This window comes from Struthio camelus, chromosome 3 (genome assembly GCF_040807025.1).
Source record: "Struthio camelus isolate bStrCam1 chromosome 3, bStrCam1.hap1, whole genome shotgun sequence".
NCBI classification, from domain to species: Eukaryota; Metazoa; Chordata; class Aves; order Struthioniformes; family Struthionidae; genus Struthio; species Struthio camelus.
Window position 1 is genome coordinate 30,619,860 of NC_090944.1, and position 25,680 is coordinate 30,645,539.

The 25,680-nt window shown below is 37.6% G+C and overlaps 1 protein-coding gene across 9 annotated transcripts in view; it reads right to left on the reverse strand.

Moving 5' to 3' along the window:
* ERICH1 (glutamate rich 1) overlaps positions 1–25,680 on the reverse strand; it is a 106,110-nt gene that overhangs the window by 21,546 nt on the left and 58,884 nt on the right. For 4 of the 9 annotated variants that reach the window (XM_068937288.1, XM_068937289.1, XM_068937290.1 and 1 more), the window contains exons 4-5: positions 19,482–19,859; positions 16,840–17,034 (exon numbers count right to left, since the gene is read on the reverse strand). In XM_068937288.1, the coding sequence (XP_068793389.1) occupies positions 16,840–17,034; positions 19,482–19,859 (573 nt within the window). Of the gene's footprint in view, positions 1–4,579; positions 7,173–10,301; positions 10,729–12,414; positions 12,597–16,839; positions 17,035–19,481; positions 19,860–25,680 lie in introns of those variants that run through there. The other 5 variants (XR_011140083.1, XR_011140082.1, XR_011140085.1 and 2 more) reach the window with 5 other exon arrangements.

Genomic DNA, 25,680 nt, shown 5'->3' on the forward strand with positions numbered 1-25,680 from the left:
TTATGAAGAATGAGTACACAGGACTCTTCAAATCCTAAGTGCCCCTTTACTTTTCTCACTCCTACTTCCTCACTTTCTCTACACTCCCTCCCACCCTCTTGTGTTACTGTGTTCTCACCAATTTTTTCACAGGCTTCCCAGATCTGTAGACAAATGGAGTATTTGGAATATAAGCTGTTGGGATTTTAATTCCTCGCTCGGAGTTACAGAGAAGGCTTACTGCAGTGTTCCTGTACTCCTTCTCCAAGGCAAGAAACGCATAAGGATATTCCCCCAATCTACACAGGAAAAAGTTACTCCTTTGAGATTTTTATCTCCTTGCCACACCACAACCTTGTCAACAAGATCTTCACTGATTATCAGACACGGTTCTCCTTGACAGGTTTTGTACAGGCTGAACAGAAGAAAGTTGTGACACTGACTTCTCCAGTTTTGAGGCTGACAGACTGCTTTCAGTACAAGGCTTCTCTGTGAATTAGCTATTATGATCAGGCTGTCCCATCTTGAAGTTAACTGCAGAGTTCACTGCAAACAGCATAAATACAGCAATGTTAGTGTCAGTGCTCTCCTCTGATAGCTAGGTAGTTCTACTAGCCAACCATGGTGCCAGTTACAAGGTTTTGGTCTTACCTGTCGCTTATGCGAAGCTTGTGTGTTAGTTTTATTTTGAAACTCAAGTGCACGTGGTACAATAGCCAGGGGGTCCAAATGTCCTGGCTGCTTCAACTTAAAATTTAGCTCTGACCAGCTTTGGGAAAACCCACTCCAACTTGAGAAACACATTCATGGATTCCCACTCATTTGAGCTAAAGATTTAGTACCTGAGAAACACACTGCTTCATTCTTTGGCTCACATCATTTCAAAGACTAGCCCACGGCCCAGTTTCGGAGGAACAGTGTTGATGGGCTGTTGGCTGAAAGCTGCCCTTCGCTTAGGTTCTACAAAGACTTTCCATGAGGTATATATCAATTCATTCCTATGAACTTTCATACAGAAGTCTTTTCCTATCAGAGATGATTTGTTTTCACATTTATCTAAAGGAAGGGTACAATTGATACGGATTACAGAGAATCTCCTTTGCTTGGCCCCCTAATGCTCACAAGATCAATGCTTCATGCCATAAAAACTCAGTGGAGGGCTACTCTCAGTGTAGCACTGTGAAAAAGTGTTGCCAGTCATTATAAAAATGCAAAGCACAAGAAAGGGAGAATGCTTTCATCTCGAAAAGACAGCTGTAAAATTGTTTAATAAAGATAGTTGGAAATTTCTGCTTGTATTTCTTCCCAACCGCAATGCAGTGCCGAATGGCTGTGTACTGATAAAGCCATTTGTCTTGATGCAGGTGTCTAGAGGAAGTCTCTGCACCAAAGCAACACTGCCAGTTTTACAGTTAACGTCCTGGTGCACAATACTCTCCTTGAGTTGGATCACAGTCACTTCTGCTGCCTTAGAGTATACTGCAGAGCAGAATGCTCAGTTGTAATGATTCTTGCTCACAAGCACAGGCTGCCATATTCCTACAGGGCATAACGGCAATGTGAGCATGATTCCCAGCACCGGGATAATATCTAGATCCATGGATTCATTTGAACCCAGAGAAAAGAAGGAATAGAAACTGTGTGTAGAATGCTTTTCATGGGTTGTTTTCTGCACGATTTGCTTAGTCCTGGATATACACAGAGAACAACAACAACAACAATCTGGGGGCTCAAAAAAGAAGGTGACAAAGACTAGCCTAGTCGGGATTTCTAAAAGGTATTTTTTACAGTTTTTGTAGTTTGTAATTACAGAGTTCTTTTCAGACTTCTTCGGTTGGTTTCAAACAAACAAAATCCTGTGCAAGAGCCTGCAGTACCAAGCATTTATGATTTCAGAATACCAGCAATTCCTACGATTTGGGTCAGCCTTGGACAACTGGAGCTGCAAGCACTGTTGACACAGAGAGGCCTTAGTTATTATTCAAAAGATCAATTATCCTACTCTCTCTTCTTAGACATACTTGCTCAATGTGATCGCAGCTTTATGACTTTTACCTCCCAGGTTTCCTACCACTCTCATGTGAAAGGGCAAGTCTCAGCTTATCCACAAGAACATTTTTCAGCACAGAGCAAAGCAGGTCTGGGAACCGCAAATGCAGCCCACAAGGGAAGAGTTATTCCACGCACATATTCATAGCCCCATCTCTCCATCCCTCCTGTTCACATCACCTCAATAAGTCACCGTTGCATTCTGCTTCCCAGGACCTGCCCATGTTCAGACTCATCCTATGTACCTGCGGGGGAGTTTGAAATTGTTTTTCACTTGGTGAAAGAGGGCTGACCTACCTTACACGTGCAGCAGGGCAAGGTCTTGCAACTTATGGAGAAAGTGGATGGGCTTGAGACTTCTAGGAACACAACAGTCACCTAATTATTTGTGTCTAAAGTGCCCTGACAAGCCTGACTTGGCTCGATATTTAACTTTGATGGTTTTTGCTCATGCATAAGGGAACCAGATTGAAGGAAAGAATGCTCCCCAGGGCACTTTGATGGAAGCACTGCTTTTTTTCTAAAGCTTTTAGTGTAGGGAAGAGCCAAAAATCTACTGGAATGCTACAAATGTTCTGTATTAGCACAGAGCCAGAATCTGGGGGCGGAAGGCTGTGCACTTCCTATTTTTATGGGCGGGACTTATACAGCCACAGGTCAGATTCTGGCTAAGGCGATTAGACTTTCCTCAACCAAAGCTGCAGGACCGAGTTCATCAGTTTAACTCACATTAAGAAAATAAATCAATATATATTTCTGCAAATGTCTCTTCTCTTTGACTTTTTTTCTTTGACTATTTTTGGTATGAAGCATTCCAGATTTCTCTTCTGCCTTCTAACTGAGGGCTCCTGCAGCTGGTACAGGAATGGATACTTCCAGTTATAAGTTCTTTCAAAATACTTTTCGTTTCATGTTCAGTTCCTGTACTAATTAGCCCTGCTGTGACTTTGTTGGTTACTGTGCTGCTACACTGTTATTATTCCTTTGTTTTCCCATTCTGCAGCTTTGGGGACAGACTGTGAGACAGCCTTGACTAAAGGGAACGATGAGGGTGATGAACCACTCCACTGAAGTGGGAATCCCACAAGCTGTTCTGATACAAGGATCCTCCAGAGAATCTGTTCCTGTTCCTTTCTGGACAGTGACAGCTCTGGGTAGAGAGTAATTAGGACTTCTGCTCTGCCCTTACTATCTCCAATAGAAAATACTAATGCTGCATGCATTTTGATTCATGGTACCACCAGTTCTCTTCTGCAAACTGGCACTCAGGGAGCAGCAGAATTTCAGAGCCTAAACTGTAGTTAGATGTCTGAATATCTGATGAATTCTCACACTGGTCTCTAATAATGGCTCAGGGTTTAGAAAATGCTTAGATACTTAGATATGTTTAGATACTGAGAGTTTAAGGGTCTGTGCTGTCCTGGATATCTGTTCACAGAACTGCTCGTGTAATGACTTGAACATTTGCATGCTGCACTGTAAAACTGTGAATGCAATTTCCTAAGCAAATTTCTAGGTCTTAAACCATTATTTTTCATCAGTAGTAAAGGTGCTTATCTCAGGGATCTTCCCTCACCTACCACCTGAAAGAAATACAACACAACAGATAATATACGCAATAGATACCTTCATGGGATTGTCTTTTTGAACACAGAGAATATTGGAAACATAAGACTATCACATTTTGGTGACAGTTCCAGCACACTCGTTTTCTAAATGGTATTAAAAAAAGCTGCAGAGGATGTAGAGGAGAGCCACAGAAACAATTTGAAGGCTAGAGAAAATGCCTTACTGCAAATAATTTGAAGAGAGAGATCTGTTTAGCTTATCAAAAAGGAGATTGTTCCGTACCTAGATTATGGTGTTCAAGCACTTTCACAGGCAGAAAACTAACCTCACAGGTTAGTGAGGGACTACTTAATCTAGGGAAGAAAAGCATACCAAGAACAAATAGCTGAAAGATAAATCTAGACAAATTCAAATGAAAAAATGTTTCTAATAGAGTGATTGAGTACTACAATAAACGACCAGAGAAGGGGCTAAGTCCTTACTTCTTAATATCTGTAAATTAAGCTCGCATTTCTCTGCAGAAGATATACTTTAGTCAAAAACACAAATTGTGCTTCTGTCAGACTCAAGTTACGGGGTTTCACCCTGAAGTAACAGGAAAATTTATGACCTGGGATCTAGATGAGGTCAGAAAAGACAATCTCATGTTCTTTTTAAGTTTTATCCTCTATGAATCTATCAGTTTACTGACTGAATAGAGAAAAGGAAACTTTCTGAATGACATTTGCCATCTGGATAAAAATGTGATTCACAGCAGAGCTGTAAATCACTCAGTAATCAGTATATGCCATAAACTACTGAGATGAATACAGTCTTGCAAAGTCTTCTAATTTAGAACTTCAAAATTATTTAATATATTACACATTAATTTTATACTAGGTAATTGGATTAATGCAAAAGGGTTAAACAGATATGTTAATGAAACACTGTGCCATGTACTTAGCTTAATGTTGCTGGAAAATCAATGCACTTTGGTCTGTCAGTTAGCAATCTCACATTTAATTGAATAACATGTCAAGTACTTTAAACTGTGTACCAATGTAAATAGAATCCAGCACTGTAGCAATGGTAATAAGTTAAGAAGCTTTTCCTGAATTCCAAGTGGATTTGAACATGACCTTCATTTTCAGTTCTCAGCATGCTCAGATACTGATCAAACAGCTATTATTATTTCTACAGAGCTTGGTGATGACCCCTATTATTCAATTCTAAAATTGCTATTGATTCACTCTCTAAAAGATTAGGTAATGGATAATCAGTCTGATGTTTCTAGCAATGGTTTCTTCTTCCCTGTGCATTTACATTCCCTTCCACTTCATTATCGTTACTGGGAGGAGGACTCAATCATACAGCAACCTTTTACTCAGCCTATGAGCCTATCACACAGATGGTGGAGGGCAGTTGGCGCAGGAGTGCAAAGGTTATGAGAGGAAAAGCAGGAGGAACTCCTTCTCAACACTTTTCAGGTCAGTTCCAAGCACAGCTGTACAACAGCTTCTTACTCTTTTCCTCCTCCCTTTCACTAGTCCTGGGCACTGCCTTCCCAACATGAGGTATGAAAGGAGCAAGGAGGGCCCAGGACCCTGTCCAAGTTGAAGGACCTCATCATTGCCAAGCCAGCACCTGGTGAAAGCCATGCTTTTGTGGAGCCAATTTTCTTCGACAAGATTCAGATTTCTGCAACGTGGACAGCTTCCAGTTGTTTATGCTTGTTTATGCTCCCTTAACAGTCAATATAAACAAATAAGTTTTCCTATTGTACCATTCTTCTCATCCTAAAATAGATGTTCAGAAGTTATCAGTTATCAGATAGTTGCAACTATCTATGTCATCCCAATAGCTATAAAGGTTCTGAGGGTAAGCAGCTCAGATGGAAACATCTACACTGTAGACATCTGAAGTTACGAGAAATTAATCCTGCCCTGTCAGTCTCCAAGCTCTCCTCAGCAAGCTGCAGATGAATGTTGCCCCTAGTGTAGCCAGCACCTACTAGGCAAAACCAAGTCTCTGTTTTAGTAGACCGACCATTTGAGCAATTCAAAATTACTCTTCTGTTTCTAACCACCAGCTGTCTTGCTTACAAAATGTTCTAGTATATTCTTGATTATAATTTAGTCTGTTATATTAACATAGCATACCTGCATCTGAAGTGTTTTAGAAACCCACTGTGCAGGGCACTGTACAAACTTACAACAGCAGGACAATTCCTGCACCAAACTGTTGCCCGTCTAAGGAGGAGAAAACATGAGAAACGAGGCAGAATGATGTGGAAGCATACAGATAACAATAAGGCAACACTACTGATTCAGCACAGCAGCTAGTTGTCTGAGCACACTGCTGACCCAGCTATTGCCCATATTTGGGGCAGCATCATGGCAAAGGAGAGTTTTAAAGAAGCAAAGGAAAAAGACAGATTGCTTGGTAGAGATCTGTTGAGGGCATCATGGCAAAAAAGCATGAATGGGTTAATCTGAACATTCTGCGTATGGATAATGGAAGCTAGCACTAGAAGCTGAGGGCATGGGGGAATCATCATCTGTGCACTGATTAAGGGGCTGAGGAGACTGGCAAAGATCTTGAAGTTGAAGAAAAGAAATCTATAGTTGATGTAACAGAAAAGAGGAAATTGAACCACAGATTCATTCCTTCTCTATTTTTTGTGTGGTTCTCCTCAGCCTCAGATAACAGATTTTTTTTTGCACTATGTATTCTAAAACAGGATGCAGCATTGTAGTAATAACATAAAACACAACTATAGCTTGCTTATACATATTACAAATGTATACAGTTCATTAAAATGACTACACACTATTAATTCTACAAAGTTAAGCATTCAAATAAGAATGTCCGTATCAAAGCTATATGTATGACCTTGATTGACTATGGAGTGATCACTCCACACTATATTCAAATAATACATACAATATATAGCTTTTTCTTAGATCATTAGATGTAGAAAATATATGTAGAATCTGTAAAGTTCTGCTTTTTCTTTATAGCTACATAGTGCATTTTCCCTCCATGGCTTAGTCCAGCATATACTTAGCAATTTAGAAATATATACTTTTTATCTAAGAAAAACATATATTAAAAATTGTGAAATACTTAGGCATTATAATTATCCTATTCAACAACAACTACTTAGGTGTAATGCAAAGGATAAAGCAGTTAACAATGAAGCTAAATTAGCTGCGCAAACGTGCGATACAGCCTTCCTTAGGTGTAATCTGGGGCTGAAGCAGTTAACTACACAATCTACTTAGCGACAACCTGAGGTTGGCTTAAATATCAGTGTTTTTTCAGTCTTAGACTTTGTTGTTTTTTTCACTACTACTTTTTATTATAATATTTCATGTGTAGCAAAACGTAGAAGCACAGTACACATCATTTTCCACTCTAGTTCTGTGGACTGGTTTTATGATATACCAGATATTATGAGGTGAATATGTTTTCTTTGGTCAAAGACAGCTTCAGAACCTTCTGCCTTCAAGCTACCATTCAACACTTCCTTTCCATTCTTCCTTTTTTTTAAATACATGTCATTTCAGTGATCCAGTCTACACGGTCGTACTCCCCTGGCAAAGGAAGAAAAAAATCTCTTAAGCCTACTGCCACAGAAAACACCTTTAGGAAATTTATAACCCCACATATTTGTGAAGTACTGTATAAAATCCTGTAGAATTAAGAAACAGTACATATTCCTAACATTAGAGACCTTTCTCCATATTACATATCCACAAAAGAGAAGAATTAAGGCCTCACAGGCAATTCCGAGAGTAAACCATGCACCTACATATAGATGTAATAACTTTGGAGTCACATCCTTGCATATAAGCATAGTGGCCAGACTTTCACTACTGCAGAGGCCCAGAATTACTGTGTGTGGCCAGACTTTCACTACTGCAGAGGCCGAGAATTACTGTGTGTCAGCCCTGTTGTCTTCCTTGTACACGAAGCCTAGTGAAGGGACTAACTCCTACTCAGAGCTTGGTTTCTCTTCCCCTGTGCTGCCGTTCCCCTGTGCTGCTGTTGCTGTTTAACGTTTAGTTATGGTAACTAGAAAATTACCTCTTGAAGCCACATGCAGGCTACTTGCTAGCTGGATCCTTAAGTTCTTCTCAGTTATAGGTTTTTAAAAATAAACACTAAAATTTAAAAGATCTATCTTCCTAGATGTTTGAAATATAATAGTAGCGCATGTACAGTTCAGCCTTAAGTTCTCCGATACAAATCCCACTAAAAATCATCTCCTTCATGCTTCAGAAACTCCCCATGATACTGCACATTCAAGAGACTGAATGATGTAGAAGCAGCATAAATTCAAGGCTGCCTCCTGTGCCATTCAACTAATTTAACAAGAAAATCCAAGGAAATAAATGCTTCATTGCTATGTTGAAGGATCCATTTATAGCAAATGTAAACAAACTTTTTTCACTGATGGTTATTACTTCAAAATGTTCAGTTTTCCTATCCTAGTCACACTGGTTATAATGCTATTCAAATAAACAATAAAACGTATAGGGAGATTCAGCAACATTTACTTCATAGGAGAAGCACAGAAAAGTGACCAAGTCATTAAAATTCTATTTTGTGAAATCTTTTTGATCAAAATCTTAGTTGCAATATTAGTCACGACTGACAAAAAGTAAGGTGTAAAAGCACAGAAGCCAACCATGCTGGAACCCTCCCTCCTGCCATTTTTAGTACGTTGCCTAATTGGTATTATTATAAGATTACTAACGTCCATTTCTTTCGCTTTTGAACTAAATCTTTCTGCTGTGCACTTTCATACATTGCTCTTAAGTGTCTTTCTGCATCATGCAGTTTAGTCTACCACTGTTTGTAATATTTGTTTCAGGAAAAAATACACTGCTTTGCATTTTTCTACAGTGATAATCTACAATTTATCTGCTTGAATTTGGCCCAGTTTTCTAGACTCTCCAATGCCTTAGATTTTGCTTTATCCTCTACTCTCTAAAATCCCTGTTAGTGCATCAGTGGAAGGTTTGATAAGTATAAGATTCAGCTCATATTGCAGGTCATTTATAAAGATGTCAGATAGCACTAATCCTAAGTAGCTATGCTCTGAAATGGTTCCTAGGCTTGCTGTCTTAGGAATGGTTGATTTCTGCACAAAACAGAAGGCTTTACAGCGGTTGAAGTGAAAGGAAAACAGAAAGACTGAAAGTAATTTTTTGTCCATTACTGCCTGATTCAAGCAAAGTACATTTTTTGAGCTGAGAAATTTTATTCACGTTCTGTGTTTAGAATACTGACAATACAAAATATTTTTGACTAGCAAAGATATGCAAATCTTTTTCTCTGTATGAAGCTATTTAAAATTCAGCTTAATTTTAAAAACCTTTTTAACAGTATGAGAAATGACCAAGCATTGAAACACAAATAATAAGCAAGAGAAATAGCTAATATAAAACTCTGTTATACTAAGGATTGCACTTCCCAATTAAAATCATTTTCCCACACCTTTGAAAGGTTCCCCAATTCCACAACAAGATTACGCAGTCCAACCTAAGCTACATAAGCAATTAAAAAATGAACTAATACTTAAGTCCAGAAACCATTTCTTAAGCATTAGTAAACTAGTCAGTAGTCTAATCACAATTAATGTATAATTTCTCAGTTCAGAAGAACAAAAAGGAAATGAGCTCCCACACCATGAAGAATCTATTTCTATTGGAAATCTTAACTTCTTCCAGTCCAGGAGTAACCTGCATCCCTTAGAATTATACGTAAGTAATTCCAGGAAGGTAAAAAACGGGAAGGAAATAACGGAAGTATCCCATCTAATTTCAGCATGCACAGGGACTTGATTGTGCTACCAACAGTATAGACTAGTTCTTCCAGTGTTGCCTGATATGGGTAAGAACTTAGGGGCTTTCTGGATTCTGTTTCCTTTCCTACTATGCTTAGGTAATAGTGCCCCTTTGCTCAATATATGTAAGTGCTAAAAGCAAAGATAATAAATTATTATCTTATGTTACTGCTTATGCAATAGCTAGATCCCTGAGTTTATATTAAAATGGCATTACTAAAGTTACATAGCCAATCTGTACGGGAACATGAAATGTGAGAGCATCTGCTTCATTAAGGTTATCAGATCAAGGACTTTTCAGCTCAAAGGAAATCCTAAGCAACAGGGAAAGCGATAAAAAAAAAAAACCCACAGAAACACAAAACTGACAAGCAAGCTGTAACCAGTCACTAATTAATGAGTCATTAAGAAACTACAGGCATAGCTTTTGGAGATGGCCAATCTGGACTTTCTAACCGATAAGAAGAGAGAAACAAGATGAACATAAGGTTTACGAATATTTGAGGGGGACCTGTGGGACTGTGCAAAACTTCCTAAGAAATGTGTAGGGGAAGGGCTAAAGGGAGAGGAAAAGGGGGGGATTGTGCAGAAACAAGGCAGGGAAATAGAGAGGAGGGAGGATAAAAGGGGCTGGTTGCACATAACCGCTGCCAGTCAGTATGCTTCTCTGATCACCACAGTCTATCCTATCTTCTTATTAAATCCTTTCTTAACTATCTTTCCATGTAACCTCACTGTCTACCGCATGTGTGACTGCTGCAAGGTCTAGGTGCCAGCAAACGGAGAGACTAGAGTGAGTGAATCAAGTGTCAGCAACTGGAGTTGGACCTCAGGTGGTAGCAGCCCATGTGCCTGGGGCACCAGCAATTGAAGGTACCAATGTGTTTCTATTTTCCCCTAACTTGACGTGTCTGGGTGTGTATGTGTAATTAGCTGGCGAATATCAGGCTGGATAGTAGCCAGCGAGTAGGAGGCCCAGGATCCATGCATGGATATTGTGCAGACTGAGAGCCCATGTTGATAGGCGAAGGATCTGCAAAGGTGGGTATGCTTGTGGCTCTAAATAGCGAGAGCACGTATGTTTTCACTAGCGCACTTCAATCCCAATCAGCTGGAGAGGAGGAACGGGATTTGGCTATCTATACTTACGTTTTGTGTGAGTTCTGGTAGTGTTATACAAGAATGTTGTTAAAGGCAGCGTGCTATCTGTGGCGGACCGTGTAGCCAGCCATCTTAAGTGTCCTCTGTGTGTGTGCCTCTCTGGGATACACGCTCAGCCCTACTACTGCTGGCTGAACCTGCAAATAGGAAAGCAGCAGCTGCGTCTGTCTGCCTGGGGCAGAGGGACCTCTGGGTCTCCAGACGCACAGGGCTGGGCTCCAGCAGCTGAGGAGGAATCCCTAGCTCCTGGGGTCTGCAGCCTTATAACATCCCTTAACAGAATCACTCAAAAATAAGGAATTGCAGAAACTGCAGTTGTTTGTACAGTCTTAATTTGGACTGTTTTGTTCCTGTGTTTTATGATACTGTCTTTAATTACATGATCTAATTTGTTTTTTCACTTTCACGGTATAGGATGGAGGATGCTTACCTAATGAGCTGCTATATATTCGTTTTGTGTGGTTGCTAAGCCTCATTTATTGCACAACATTCAAATTTTAATCTGAGGATGAAGTGATTAATTTCCTGTGGGATCTGTCAACAGAGTACCTAGGTGCTTCACGCACTGATATGGTGTTTTCTCCATTCTACAGATGTGGGGCTGAGGTGCACAGCATCTTAGTGAAAAGCCACACCTACAGCTGAGTGCCCAAGTATGAGCAAGTCAGGAACGTTAAAACAAGGAACATACTATTAGTCCCCCCATGCAAAGTCTGGTATAAATATCTTTCCGATCAGATATAGACCTAACAGAAGCTCTCCAGGGCTACATGCAGCTGCCTTAGGCATGAGACCATTTCTCCTGAACCTGCATTCCTGTGACACACTGAACCTATTTTAATTTTTTCAACCTAATGAGAAAGAGGTATAATTGTATTTCTATTATCTATACCTGAGCACCACTATAAACAATGCCTTTCAACAGGAGGCAATGTAACACAAAGATGTATTAAAATAAACAAATAACTTGCAGTATTTATATAGGATTTGTCAGTAATATCTCTCCAAGCACATGCTAGAAGAGATAAATATATTGTTCTTATTCTACTAACGAGGAAACTAGGACAGTAAGATAAGAAATGACTTGCTCTGTATCACCTATCTGGTGAATGACACAGCTGAGAGAAGAACCCCTCACTTATGAAGCATTTTTTCTTAAAAAACTCCCAAATATTTTATAACTGCGGATATTATTTATTGTATCATCTACAAACGAATACATTTAGGCATAGGAAGACTGTGAGAGAACTTGGTCCCATAATTCTGCAGTCAGTGAAATTCCACTTGATCTATAAAGTCAGAAGCAGCCCGCTTTTTAAAAAAATCTTGACTTACGCTTAATGCACTGTACAATGGAACGGTCCTGAAAATGCTATCAAATTTCTGATATAATTCCTAAGAGCATCTACATGACCCAGGTGTAAAAATATCTATTTCCATAATTTAGCAGTTTATTCAGCAAAAATACAATCCTTATATGTATTTTTGCTTCAATTTAAATATAAAAATATCCGTTTACCTCAAAAACAAACACGTATGAGATAAACAAGAAAAGTCAAGAAATAAAACTTCCAGAAAGGAACTATCAATTTACAAACATATACATTAAATAAATTAACTTCTTAAAATAGTTTTGATACATATTCATCATTCCAGCTAATGCCTTTATCCTAAAGTGATATAGACATACCAATCCCACTACAGGCTCAGGCCATACAATATATGCACGTTCTTGACCAACCAAGCACAAAAAAAAATCACATATAGTTGTATCCTGTTTATTGTCTTCTGGAGTTTGTAACAACGAAATATAATTCATTTACCTGAACATGTAGAACGTATTTTGACACTGCTCTTCCTGAACAATCGCTACTTGGCTAAGAGTTTGTATATTACATTTTAACCCTGCACATATGGACACGGGCAAGGGTTCATTTCCTGTTCCTCACAGGAAGGATATCTGTAATCCAGTAGTGAAACAGAGAAGAGACTATCTTGATATGATCTGAAATGAAGAAAACAAATTCTTCCTGAAATACCTCAATGACATTTCTGAACATTAAAGAAAAACAGTTGTGTGAACATCTGTTTCTATTTGATAAAAGCATTTCAGCAACAACAACACAGACATTGGAGGCTGGTGACTAATACATATTAATTCCTGGACAAACAGGCACAGATTTTGTAGGACGTTAGTTGTTTGTATGAGATTCACTGTTGGTCCTATATTGTGGAATGTTGTAATTTATTATTCGATAATTCTGAAAAGAGGAGATTGAAATGACACGGCCATATGGGTAAGGCTAAAAGAGGGCAATCTTCTCCATTTCTTTAGAAGCTCCAGTTGAGAACAAATCATCTTGTGCTAAATCACCTACAGACAGCTGCACAAAAGCCCCCAAATGCCAAAGCTTTTGTCTTAACTCAGAGAGTATCTATTTACCTGTATTTTTAATGATAGGAATTTCTACAGTACTCACCGTTTAATATGACATTTAAGATCATTCTAGAATGATATTCTAAGAGAGCTTTCCTCTTTAATTTTTGTTCAACGCTCATTCAAAACAGTTGTTAATTTTTACCATTTTAGGGTCTCTCTGTATGCAGCTTGGGCATTGTTGGCGTGCAGTAACTATACTACTTTCTGTGGTCCACAAAATATACTCCCCACAAAGGAGACAAATACAAAGGACAATTCTCCAAAAAAGCCAGTTAAAAGTAGCTTCTAGCTATTCTGTGAGTGATAATTTCCTAGGCAACAGGAGAGAAGAGTATACTTTATACCAGATACTCACCAACAAAGGGAAAATGTTAAGAGATGAGAAAATGAAGCTGAACAGTAGAAACGGCATGAGTTCATAAATTTGGAGATAACGACTTTTTTTTTTTTAATTAGGTGATCACCTATGCTTTAATAATTGATGTGAAATGAGAATTAAGTAGCCCTCATTTCAAAAGTTACAGTTTCCAACCAGAAAATGGGAGCTTTACTTCCAGTAACAGCTATTTTTTTTGACCACTGCACTGGGAAGGACCATGAAGGAGTCTGACCTCCTTTCAGAAATGGCCACTTGCTTTCTGATAGAGAACAGTGAAACTCCCATCACTAGAAATGTGTGTCCAGGTGATTTCTGTACCTTCTCTTCCCCACACTTATGGAAGATTTTAGGTAGAGGTCAGTATCTGTCATTAAAGAATTCAAAATAACAGGAAATAGTAATATGAAATTTTCTTCTTTTTTGACAATCTGAGAACAAAGACACTTCATAAAAATGGTCTTTTTCAAACAAAACTTGTTGACTGACCTCAACTTTCTATGACTGATAAAGTACAAGGGAACTATTTAGACTCTATGCAGTCTCCATTTATGAGATGGAGAATGACAAGAAGATTGGTCAGCCGGCATCTCTTAATCACAGAGATTCTTTTTCTTCTCTTTTTCAATATGCTTTCTCACTTTATAGGAAGGACTAAAGATAATATCTTAATGTTGACAATTCTTCCTTTTTCATTCTCCTTAGCACTTTCCTCTTCCTGCAAAATTTTTATGGACCCTACCACCAACCTTCTTGTAATTTTCTTTGAAACTGCTGCGTATCTTGAGATCTAAGAGGTTAAAATAAAATATGTTTGCTTTTTCTTCCTTTTCTCTTTCTTCTCTTGGCTGAACCATCATTTCAAATCTGAACAACACGTGAGAAGATATGGATTTCCTTCATACCCAAACATGGAAATTCCCAAACATGGTTCTGAACCAGTAGTTTTCAACTTGTGGCCTGTAGACCTTGGGCAGCCCATAGTCTTACTCTAAAGGGTCTTTGAGAAGTAACCAAGAAAAGCAAGTCTGCTGTTAGGAGACAGAAACTTGCTAAATGGAACTTGGTAGCACCAGTGAAAAATTTTTATGGTTTAGCGCTCTGGAAAAGGTTGCACGCTATAATACAATAGTATGAAAATAAAATAATATAACAAAATAGCATTAAATCATAATATATTATAGTTTGTATATGTAATATATATGTAGTTTACTATGTATTATATAATTATATAATAACAACATAGTACAAAATATAATAGCTGTAGACTACTATTATCTCTATGAGGGAGTAAAAAAATACACTAGTATGTTTACTTTATAAAGTTTACTAATAGGGAATGCGCGTTTATATAAAAAGGATGGATCATTTCTTATTGCTTTTTTCTATTCTTTGCTTCCTTGACTTAAAGACAAAACTGCACAAAACATAGAACATATTACTATTCACTCGATGCTGACATCTTAAGCTGAATTATAACCACAGGAAAAAGGCTTAGTATATTGCTTCTTGAAGTACAGGAAATAAAAGGAGTTGACTTGGAAAAATAAGACAACCTGCTAATATTAAGAAAAATTATTTTCTTTTCATCATATTAATAAAGAGTGATCGTTCATTCTAGGACATTGCATCCCAGTAAAAATAAATAACCAAAACTAGAAAAAAAGGCAAGATAACCATATGGACTTGGAAGAAAATTGGGGTTACTAGGATGTACTGTACATTCCTGTGTTCATGAACAGCCCTAACTATTTCTAAAAGAACTTGAATTTGCTGAGGTAGCAAATTTTAAAAATAACTTTAAGGATGCCTGTCTTACTTTTATCATCTGCTCGCTCATTGTGACTAAAATTTAAAATTTAAAAAATTTGGCAAGACAACTATTGAGTCAAAGTAGAAGAAATAAACGTATAAATAAAAGCTACAAGAAAAAAAATTCAGAGCACTAGATCCTCATTTGCTGAAATTCCTCAATTATAACTAAAAGTACCCTTAAACTCTGTTGAGGCAAATTAAGATATAGCAGGTGTTTATTTATCCTTTAATAATTCACAAGACTATTTTTCTCTTGCTTACATTGTTGTACCTCATGAATATCCAATCAACTACATTATAGTATGTAATTGTGTGAGATTAGAATTGAGCCCTCAGTGACAAAAGTCACTAGCAGAAAAATCAACTGGAAGAGTAAACAATTTCAGGCTGTATCAGCAGAAACATCAAAAGAATTCTAAAAATCACTCATAAAGCTGTTTTCCGCTTTTTCAAGTGACAAATGCAGACATCAGAAAATCTGGCTCTTTGCATGGATTTGTTTTCAATTCGCTTCTAATTTTCTTTTCCCTCTTTAACATGCTAGTCCCACTATATAGAAGTAAACAGACCAGCTTATGCAAAGGCTGCAAGACCAACAGAATTCCTCCTGCAGTCAGTGGATTTGGATAATCTGAGTCATTACTTTTCAAAAGATTTAGAGTACTATCTAAAATGGTTGAGATTCTCTTGTTCTCTTGAAAGCAAGTGCTCTCAGGTCTGATTAAATTCTTTGGGATGCAAGAATATTCAGCACATTTTGTAGAGTACTAGATTTGTGGCTGATGCTGACAAATGCACTAATGACAAGTAACAATGACTTTTTAAATGAGGACTGCTCAGAAAAAAATGAATTCTTATACCTTCTGGGGACTCCATGCTGATCCTGCCCTCATTTGAGAAACCAATAACTGTCCAAGAAGGAATTCTGCTAAAATTACTGGATCTCAAAAAATAAGTACGGTAAGAGAATAATTTCTCTTTTCATAAATGACATTATTATTATATTCACTACAATCAGTAACTCTAAAATTTTTACATATTTAACTATTTTTTCCGTAACTTTAAACTGGCATTTATAGTTACACAAAACTGTAATTAAATGTTAGCATGCAAAATTTGTGTGTTAGAGAACCCAAGTAGGTGACTAAATAAAAATGAAATAATGGGATTTATTGATGCTTAAGCATTTAAAATTAAACCTAAACTCGATAAGTGAAACCTCCAAGATTTACAACTTCATTGCAGTGATTTAAAATGAAAAAAATCTAGAGAATTCTGGAGAAATTTCTAGAGAAAAATTAAAACGTTTTATACTTGTTTGAATCTTAAAATGGTTAAGGTTTAATGAAATATTATGTTTTAAGAACCTCCGTCATCTTGTACCTTGCAGTCACTGAAGAGTATGAAAAGTTTCTGATAGTAACAAAAAAGAAAAAAGGGACAAATTACTGTTTTCTGTGGGGAGTTATATTTTCAAATTTTGTATTATCATATTTTAAACCACCATATAATTATTGACAGCTTCCCAATCCCCTATAGAAAAAACTGTGACACATCTGAATTTTAATCAACACAGAAGAGAACATCGGTGAAAGAATATGGGTGAATGGTACATACCAGGAGGCAACAGGGAATGTTCTTGGAATTGCAGCAAAGCATTCTTCAATCTCTCAATATCCTGTAGCAATACAAGGGATTTCAGATGATGTAGAAGCGTCACATCTGAGGAAGCCACGTTGCGAGATTCAAGATACTGTAAAAGCTCTTGGACAGTCGCTGAATTTACAGTTGGATCTGTGCATCCTGATTTATCTATAGAAACAATTGGGAAACTAGATTAAAAATATTCAGTGAGCATGGGGAATTTTCCTAATGACATTTTCTTTTCTAATACAGTATCTCTTTTTTAATATAACTTATAAACAAATACAACATACTAAAGGGGAGTCTGTTCCTCCCATTTTCTGCTAGGTATTAAAACATTGACAAGAGGGCAAAATATCAAATACAAGAAGTATAAAGGACAACTGCATTCATAATGACAGGAACGCAACAAGAAGATAGAGATTAGATAGAGATCTAAGTCTTTAAGATTAGCACAGGAAGAAGGCATGATGAAGAATCTATACTGTAGCCAAAGCACTGTGCCTTTGTTTCCTACATAGTATTTATTATAAAAATGCACGCGCACGTGGAGACATAGAACAACTGTCGGGAACTACCGCAAAGCATTTCCTAGGCATCCAATTACCTCATTACTGTATTTTTATGTATTTGTTTAAAATTGTATATTAGAGCATGCAACACTGTAGAAAAGGACACATCACTGTTTTTACTGTGCTAAAGTACAGATTTATTCTTCCATTCTAGTAACCATGAACAGTCTGTCCCTTTAACCACACTCCCTTTAAAGTTGCATTCTTCTGGTTTTTATTAGTATACCAAATGATAAGAATAGATTATTCCCAGTTCAGCTTTCTGACATAAGTCCAAGAAGTACCTAAGTACAAAACCCAGGGTGACTGTTTGCAAATTATGCTAAAGCAATGGCTTCCAATTTTATCTAAAAAATGGGGAGTGCTAAATTCACTCAGCTAGACAAGGTAAACAGCATAATGTCAGATTTATATCTGTAAAGAAGGATTTGCCTAACAAGAAAGTTAAGTCACACTCTGATTTATAGATGTGATATCTCATCTGCAGATTAATTTGCTTTTACCTGAGAATTTATCTCTGTGGATCTCAGGGTCCTCATTAACTTAACCTCTGATCTGCAGGTTTGACATCAGGGCTTGTCAGTCTGTCAACCACTGCTAGAACTTGAACGTGACAGCCAGGGAAGCTGAGTAGCTAAACAATTCTACAGGCAACACAGCTATGGACAATAGACCAGGTTTCTGTTCTGGCTCATGTATTAATGGCAGCACTGTTAACTGAGTTTACAATTTTACTCAGTTACTCTGGAATTACACTAACACAAATGCAAGCCATTTAGTTTACACTTACTTCGACATACACTGAAATAGTAACGTTATTAATTTTGGTGACAAAAATATGTTAGCCATTAAAGGAAGATGACTTCTGCAAGACCTGACACAGCAGAAAGCTTATAACAGTAATCAAAGAACATGTTATCTATAAATCTTCAAAAAAATTAACACAAAATGTTACCTTAGTAGGGTTCTTAAAGTAATATGGTAGTCTAAAGATAAATTTTACGAGACAGAGGCTGACAATTCTGACTTAAGATAACAGGTCGGTAAGCTGTTTAATATTCTTCATTCAGCTCCATAAAGACAGTCAAGGCCATGTCTTTCGAAAGGTTTGCACTGCTTTTTTTCAGTTTTATGTTATGTTATGTTCTGAGCTGAGCAACTAAAGAAAACACTAGCTTTCCCTTAAGAAAACGTACCTAATTCTAGATGATACCAACATAATCTTGCATATGTACAGATAATTTCTATACTTATCATTAAAACGTTGTTATGTCTGAAAGGCATTTATGACGTAAGTATCCTAAGTACAGCTTTTTAGGAGGACAATGGAAGAAACATCTTTAACTACAACTAGCAATTTCCCTGATCTGAGTGGCCAGAATAAACATTTCAAAGGCCATTAGGAATAACAGCCATGTAATCCTTTTTTAAGTGCCATGGAATGCACAATGAACAACAGTTCACATTCATCTTGTCCACAAGCTCTTTATACCAATATGCTTTCCCAATGTCAACAGTATCTTCGCCTTTCCTCTTGGATGCCATCTATCTGGATTTTCTTATATATCACAAATAAATCCCCTCCGAGGATGGAGAATTTTTTGAAAGGTAGGTTGGTTCAGAGAAAGAAAGCATGGAAGTACTTTAGAACAGCAATTACTGCCCTTTTGAAGTTTTTTTGAAAGCAAATAATCCTCCTGGATGCTTGCTTGTGGAGGAAAGACGACTTTGGTCCGTTTTAACCACTACATTTACCCAAAATGCACTGGAAAGTTTTAAAAGTGAGAAATCAGTGTTATGTATATTTTCAAGGAAGAAGAAACAAAGAGATTAGGATTGCATTTTTTATGCTGATATGGACACTTATGTATTCATGCAGGTACCTAAAAATGGGACAAATGCTAAATATCTGCATCCCTTACCAAGTTCAACAAATACACTTCCCTAACAGATTTGGTCTATCCTACAGAAGTAATAAGAGTATATCTATTTTCTTCTAAGTTGTAACGTTCGTCAAAAGAAAAGAGAAAAAGTGATACGTACCGTCAGTAAAATAAATTTGTTGCGTTGCCTGTAAGAAGTCCAGAATGCTATCTGCCTTTTCACCTATGTCTTTAAAGTTTGCTCCTTCTTCACTGTTGCTTTGGTCAGGCTGATATGTAAAATCCACACCAGTAGTTTTTGTTAGCAAACCAGCTGCTCTCATTTTTTCCTTTTGTCGCTTTTTTTTCATTTTCCTCTTTTTGTTTTTGCTTATTTTGGGGCTGTCTATCTGCTGCAGCTGTAAATTATCTTCCAAAAGAGTCTCTTGAATTCCAGACTCTGTTTCTTCACAACGTAAATTATTAGAGTTTTGCAAACTGTTCTTTTGTTTCTTCCTTCGAACGCGCTTTTTCTTGGTTTGTCCTTGATACTCCTCCTCTGCAGATTCAAAAGAGACACGATAGTTGTAAATAAGATCTGTAATAAGCATTTTGGAACTGCATACAACGAAATATTACTCCCTTCAAATTCTTGAATGTCTGAGTGCCTCTAAATTTATTTCTGTGCTTAAAATGCCTTTCAGTACTACAGTGTCAAACTAAATTTTTTCTGAATGCACTAAGTAGACAAGCTCTCTTCCCTTCCACTTTTGATAAAGACGGTACTTGCCTTTGTGCTAGGTTTACGTCACGTTTACTTTCTTAATACACATAACATTGCAACACAGAGAGTGAGGTCAAAAGAATCCCCAGAGCACAAAACAATACGGGAAGAGCTACCCAGGCTGAGAGGCATGGGATGGGAGAGTTCTCCCAAGAGGCCCACAATACCAGTTGGTAGACTCGACCAAGCACACAAGAAGGTGGCATGCAGTTTGCAATAAAACCCTGATGCATACCTCCACAATAGCACTGTGCCTTAAAACACTAGGCATCTGTTTCTGATTCTTCTCCTTTTCCCTCCCGAAACATCTTTTTCCTTTGGGACATCTTCCTGCTAACTCAGCTTTGGACATCAACTTTACGGGGAAAGCATCCAAAGCATCATCGACCTTGGCTAGTAATCTCTGATCTTTCTAACTGCCTGTCTTGGTTCTGCCATTCTGTTGCTACTTTATAGTTTCCTTAGTAGTTAATTCCTCAAAAGACTCAAATGTCAAGGGAGAGTAGTCCGTCCTTCCCCGAGTCAGCTTTCATGCTTCTTTATTCAGATCTTTTCACTTTACGCAAAGGTAGAATTCTGAAGTCACCCCTGACCCTCCACCGGCTTCCTCTCCCCCACACAGTCACTTCTCAGTGCAAGCCTTCCTGTCACTAGCAAGGGAAGACTGCCAGAATCCATCTTCACTTCAACTGCACTGCTGCTAAAATCCTTATTTACGCCTATGATAATTTCCTAATTAACTAATATTCCCTCTTTTATAGTCTAACAAAATCCTCACGCATTTAAACATCACAGAGCCAGCACTGTTCTTCTAAAGTCTTGCTCTAGAAAGCCATCTATCCTTCCCTCAACTTTCACCTGCATGTTTCTAAATTCCTCTTAATGAACTAAGTCCGATTCTCTCGTTTACCTGGGTTCAGCCCATTCTCCTGAGGTCAAAGAATCTTTCCTAGCCTAACACTGAAATTATGCAGCAGAGGCACTTGAGGCCCAACTCTTGCTTTCCAGATGATCTGCAAATTCTCCTGAACTACCTCTGACATTTTCAACTTGTTTGGCTTTCTCATCACTCCTTCCCACACTTGTCCTTGCCTCTATTTTTTCATAGTTGCAGGCCCTCTCTTTCATCTCTGATTCTTTTTCTGTCTTGAACTCTTGTCAGCTCTGAGACACTTTCTCTCTTTAAATATCACTAGAAGATTTTTAGTTCTTTAGCTGACAGATGACTCACTGCAAAGCAATTTTCCATACTTTCTATGAAGGAGGCTGTATAAAAAATAAATGTGCTGTACTGTAAATGAACACCACAGCACATTAAAGATGCACCAAACACCACCTTGTACCCACATTGTGGAACGCTTCACACACATAGCATTTGAGCTAAACATCTTTATATACGTTTTAGACATACGGGATGTAGGAAAAATAACATCTGTGTAGTCCTGCAGGAGTAAAATATCAGAGCTGAAGGCAGATATGAATGATGAAAGATAACATAAACAAAGCATTAGTATTTCCTCTTAAGATCTAACTTGGATTTTCATAGCAGTATATGTGTTATAATAGGTGAATTCCACTTTAAACATAGATACACTGTTCCTTAAAATTCCTCACTCCTCCGAGGATGTTTAGATGAACTGTTTGATAATAAAGCTACCCTAACTTGCGCCGTCAGCAAAGGGGTCCAACACACTTTTAAAGTAACCACAAATCACTAAATCTCAGCGAAGCTACGGCATCCTGTGTAGCCAAGTACCTTCAATAGGTTTGAGGCAACTTCAAAAAATGGTGTAGAAGGGAGAACAGGTCTTAAGATAATTAAGCTTTGAGTCAGGTCCAAAAGTTTCCTTACTCTTTGTAGCTCAGGACAGTAGAAGGTCTGAAGAGAGTGGGGTGAAGCTGTCAAAAGGTAGAATGAATGTAGACTTTTACGTATTTTATTGAGAGAAATATATGACTGAGAAGAAATCAGAACCGTGCTGAGCTTCCTCCAACATAAGAAATAAATCAAATCCAAGACTTTACCTAGTTATCTTCAAGAGTTAAACTTACAGCCCTCTAGTGGGTTTTGTCACTCTTTCTCCAATATTTTAATATCTCTTTAGTGAGATTGAAATTCTCCCTTTATTATTCAAGGGTTCTCCCTGTTGGTCAGTCAGCAAATTTCAGCCTCAAACACTGTGCCATGTGTGGGAGTAATTTGACATGCAGGAACAGATGAAGTTAAATGTTCATAAATGCAAAGCAATGCACACATACGGGATTAATCTGCACAACTCATTGCTAGGGTCAGAACAAACTCTTATCAATTCAGGAAAAGCAAATAAAAACCAGACCTGGGCATCAGTACAGAAAGTTCAATGAAAACGTTTACCCATTGGGCATCAGTGATCAAAACAGCAAGTAGCTTGTTCAGCTAGATAAGAAACAGGATGGAATATAATAGGAACAATATTACAAAGCCACTCCATATATCCGTGGCACTCTTCATGCTTGCAACATCCTATTTCTTAGCACAATCCCAGCACTAGACTTTGGCAGACAAGAACAGGATTCTCAAAGAAGTTATCATAAAAAGAAACTCCAACAAGATTAGGATTGTTTGACTTGAAACAAAGGTTAATAATGTGGGCTCTTTTTCTGTCTCCTCAGGCAAGAATAAGGAGATATCTAACTAATTTGAGCAGTTGCACAAACAAACAATAAAAAAGTAAACATTTGTTTTCCAACCGTCTCAGTTAACTTATTGAATTCACATGCATGAGATAATCACTGAATCCAAGAGCTTAGTGGGATTCAAGAACTGTATGCGTACAAAGACAGCAAGGCTACCTTTCTGTAACAGCTACGCTAAAATACAAACAAGAGTTGTAGAAGAATTGTAAGCCATAATCTTCAAGCCACAGTCCACACAGTGATCTTACAAATGAAGTATTTAGTGGGATTCACCTCATGTAACTAGCTAGCTGAAACACTAAGTCCCTAGTGTATTCTTAGACCTATGCTCCCTCTACTAAACCAATAGAGACTAACATCTTCATAAAGCGATTCACCTCATCCTAAATCAGCTGGGAAGAAACTGCACCCTGAACGTGTCCATTTTTCTCTCTTCCCTCCATCCACTATAGAAGAGACGTAGATGATTAATTTAAACTAAATTCTTTCAACAACTGGAAATAATTAGTCTCTTCTACAAAAATCAACCTAATGATATTGAAGAAGCTCTTAGTACGAGCACATGAAATCCACCAATGTCTATGCAAAAATACTTTTGACTGGTTCACTACATTTCACAGCAGCAGGGAGGCTTGATAAAACTTCACTTGGACCACACTAATGACAGCTACAACTGCAGCAACAGCCTGTCCTCATTCCACAAGAGCTAATGATTCTTCTTCTCCCTCTGTTCCATAATGGCCTGTCACCACTCTTTCTCTGAACACTCATCTCTGCTCCATGAGTAGTCTAATTTATTACATAATTAGATTATCTAAAACAATTGTATGAAATCTGTTTAGTCTGGATTTGGTGCCCTCTGTCAGATCTGACAAACGGTTTCAAGAGAGAAAGCCCATATACATTTTCCAGCCATGGTCATAGTTCCATAAGCATTTCTTTCAGCCTTAATAAGGACATCCTCCTCAGGAAATGTTCAGAGTTAAAAATAATTATTTACTTTTTTTTTTTTTTGGGCAGGGTTATTTTTAACCTAGATTACTTCCTGGTCCAGTTTACCATGCAGCTGCACAGTCATACTAGTCTGACTGAGAGGATGACGGGGAAGTGGGAATGAACAGCCTGAAAAAGGAGGTTGCCACCAAAAGAAAAAGTCATCTACTAACAACTTATCTGGTCTGGTATGAAACATCAAAAAGTTTCTCCATGCAAACTGCACATCCCCTAAACAGAGCAGAGGCACAACTATGCCAAAAAAGGACTTAGAATGAAATGGAAGATTCAGTTTATAAATATAGCTTATTGAATTTTATTACAAAAAATGAGTATGCCTAGTTTATATCTTAAAGGAAAAATAATAAAATTAACTATTTACATAGAGATTCTGTTGACTTATATAATAATAATTAATAAAATCAATATCTTAGTAATATTATTCTATATTCATCATCAGGGCAGCTGGAAACATGAAGAGACCAAATACTAAGCTCCAGATAAGCTACGAGCAACAAGCTTTATAACGACTTCCTTTGATTTTATCTCCCACCCAGACTAACCATCAACACAAACACATTGCTGGCAACTGCATGATTGATAAGATGAGCTGTGCACTGCTTCTTCAAGTTCAGCTGTATTCTTTCAGTTCCTTCAGGCAAAGGAAGATGGAAAACATTCAGGGAAGGCATCACATAAGACAAAAAAATGGGGCACTATTTACTTAGGTCTGTGAGCCTAGTAAGTAATCTTCACTTGACACTTCACGTAGGCAGTGTGTAAGGGTATACAAAGTTCCACAGCACGCAAAATCAAAGTACTTAGCTTTCAGCAACTGAAATACCTGAAAAATTACCTGAAAATAAGCTGGTGAAGCTAGCGATGCTGGGATTTTTGAAATTCAGGCCCCTGAACGTTATTAGAACAAACCTCCCAAACAGCACAGCAAAAAAAAGGTAGAGATTAAGCCGGACTGAGGAAAAGATATTCAAAGAACATCCTCTGAGCTTTAGAAGTCTCCTCCATAATATGCTCACCATGACTCAAGTACGGCAGCTGGCTCTCCTGTACTCGTTCAAAGACCAACTCCCACAGTAGGTTTTTGGATGATGTTCATGCTAATTTTTTTCTTTTGCTCAGATGAAAAGGGACATGATCCTCTTTCCTTATTTCTCATCCAGTTTAAACTTTTTTTCCTCTCCCTGATCATTATATACTAGATGAATTTTCCATGCTGTACCAAGCAGTCAACGTAAAATGATTTCATTTTGGTTTAGGATCTGGCAAGAGAAAAAATGTTATTTTTGGTGCAACTTAAGCAAGCTGTAATTTGACTAAGGGTGAAAAATTGTCACGAACTAATGCAATGAAATATAATGGTCCATTAAGATGAGAACAATATTGAAAAGATCTCCGGAGCACAACAGTAGACTTTAGTATTTTTTTTTTAAATCATTTTAAATCATCATTTGGAAACAACAAAAAAAAAAGCACTTCAAAGGTTTTAGTCATCTATAACACTTTTGACAGGGCAGAAAATGGCAAAAGATTGGAAGCTGCTCAGGATAGGGGCTGTCTTTTACTTCTTCATTCATACTCCTCTGTATATACACAAAAAATTCATATAAGAATTGGTAAATGGTGCATGTATACCGGTTACCACAAAGGAACACTATCTTTCTGACTTACAGTAGAGGCACATATTGCACTGTCTATAACAGTTTTCTAATCTAAAGATCTACCTGACTTTATACACACATGCACTCCTCTTATTCATAAGCTGTGGCAAATTCCTGACTTAAGAACCATATCAGGTCACAACAACTTCCTACCTAGCACTGTAACCTGTCTCAAACAGTAGCCATATACAGCATTCACAACGAGACGAACTGCAGATTTATATAGCGCTATAATGATGCGTTTTCTT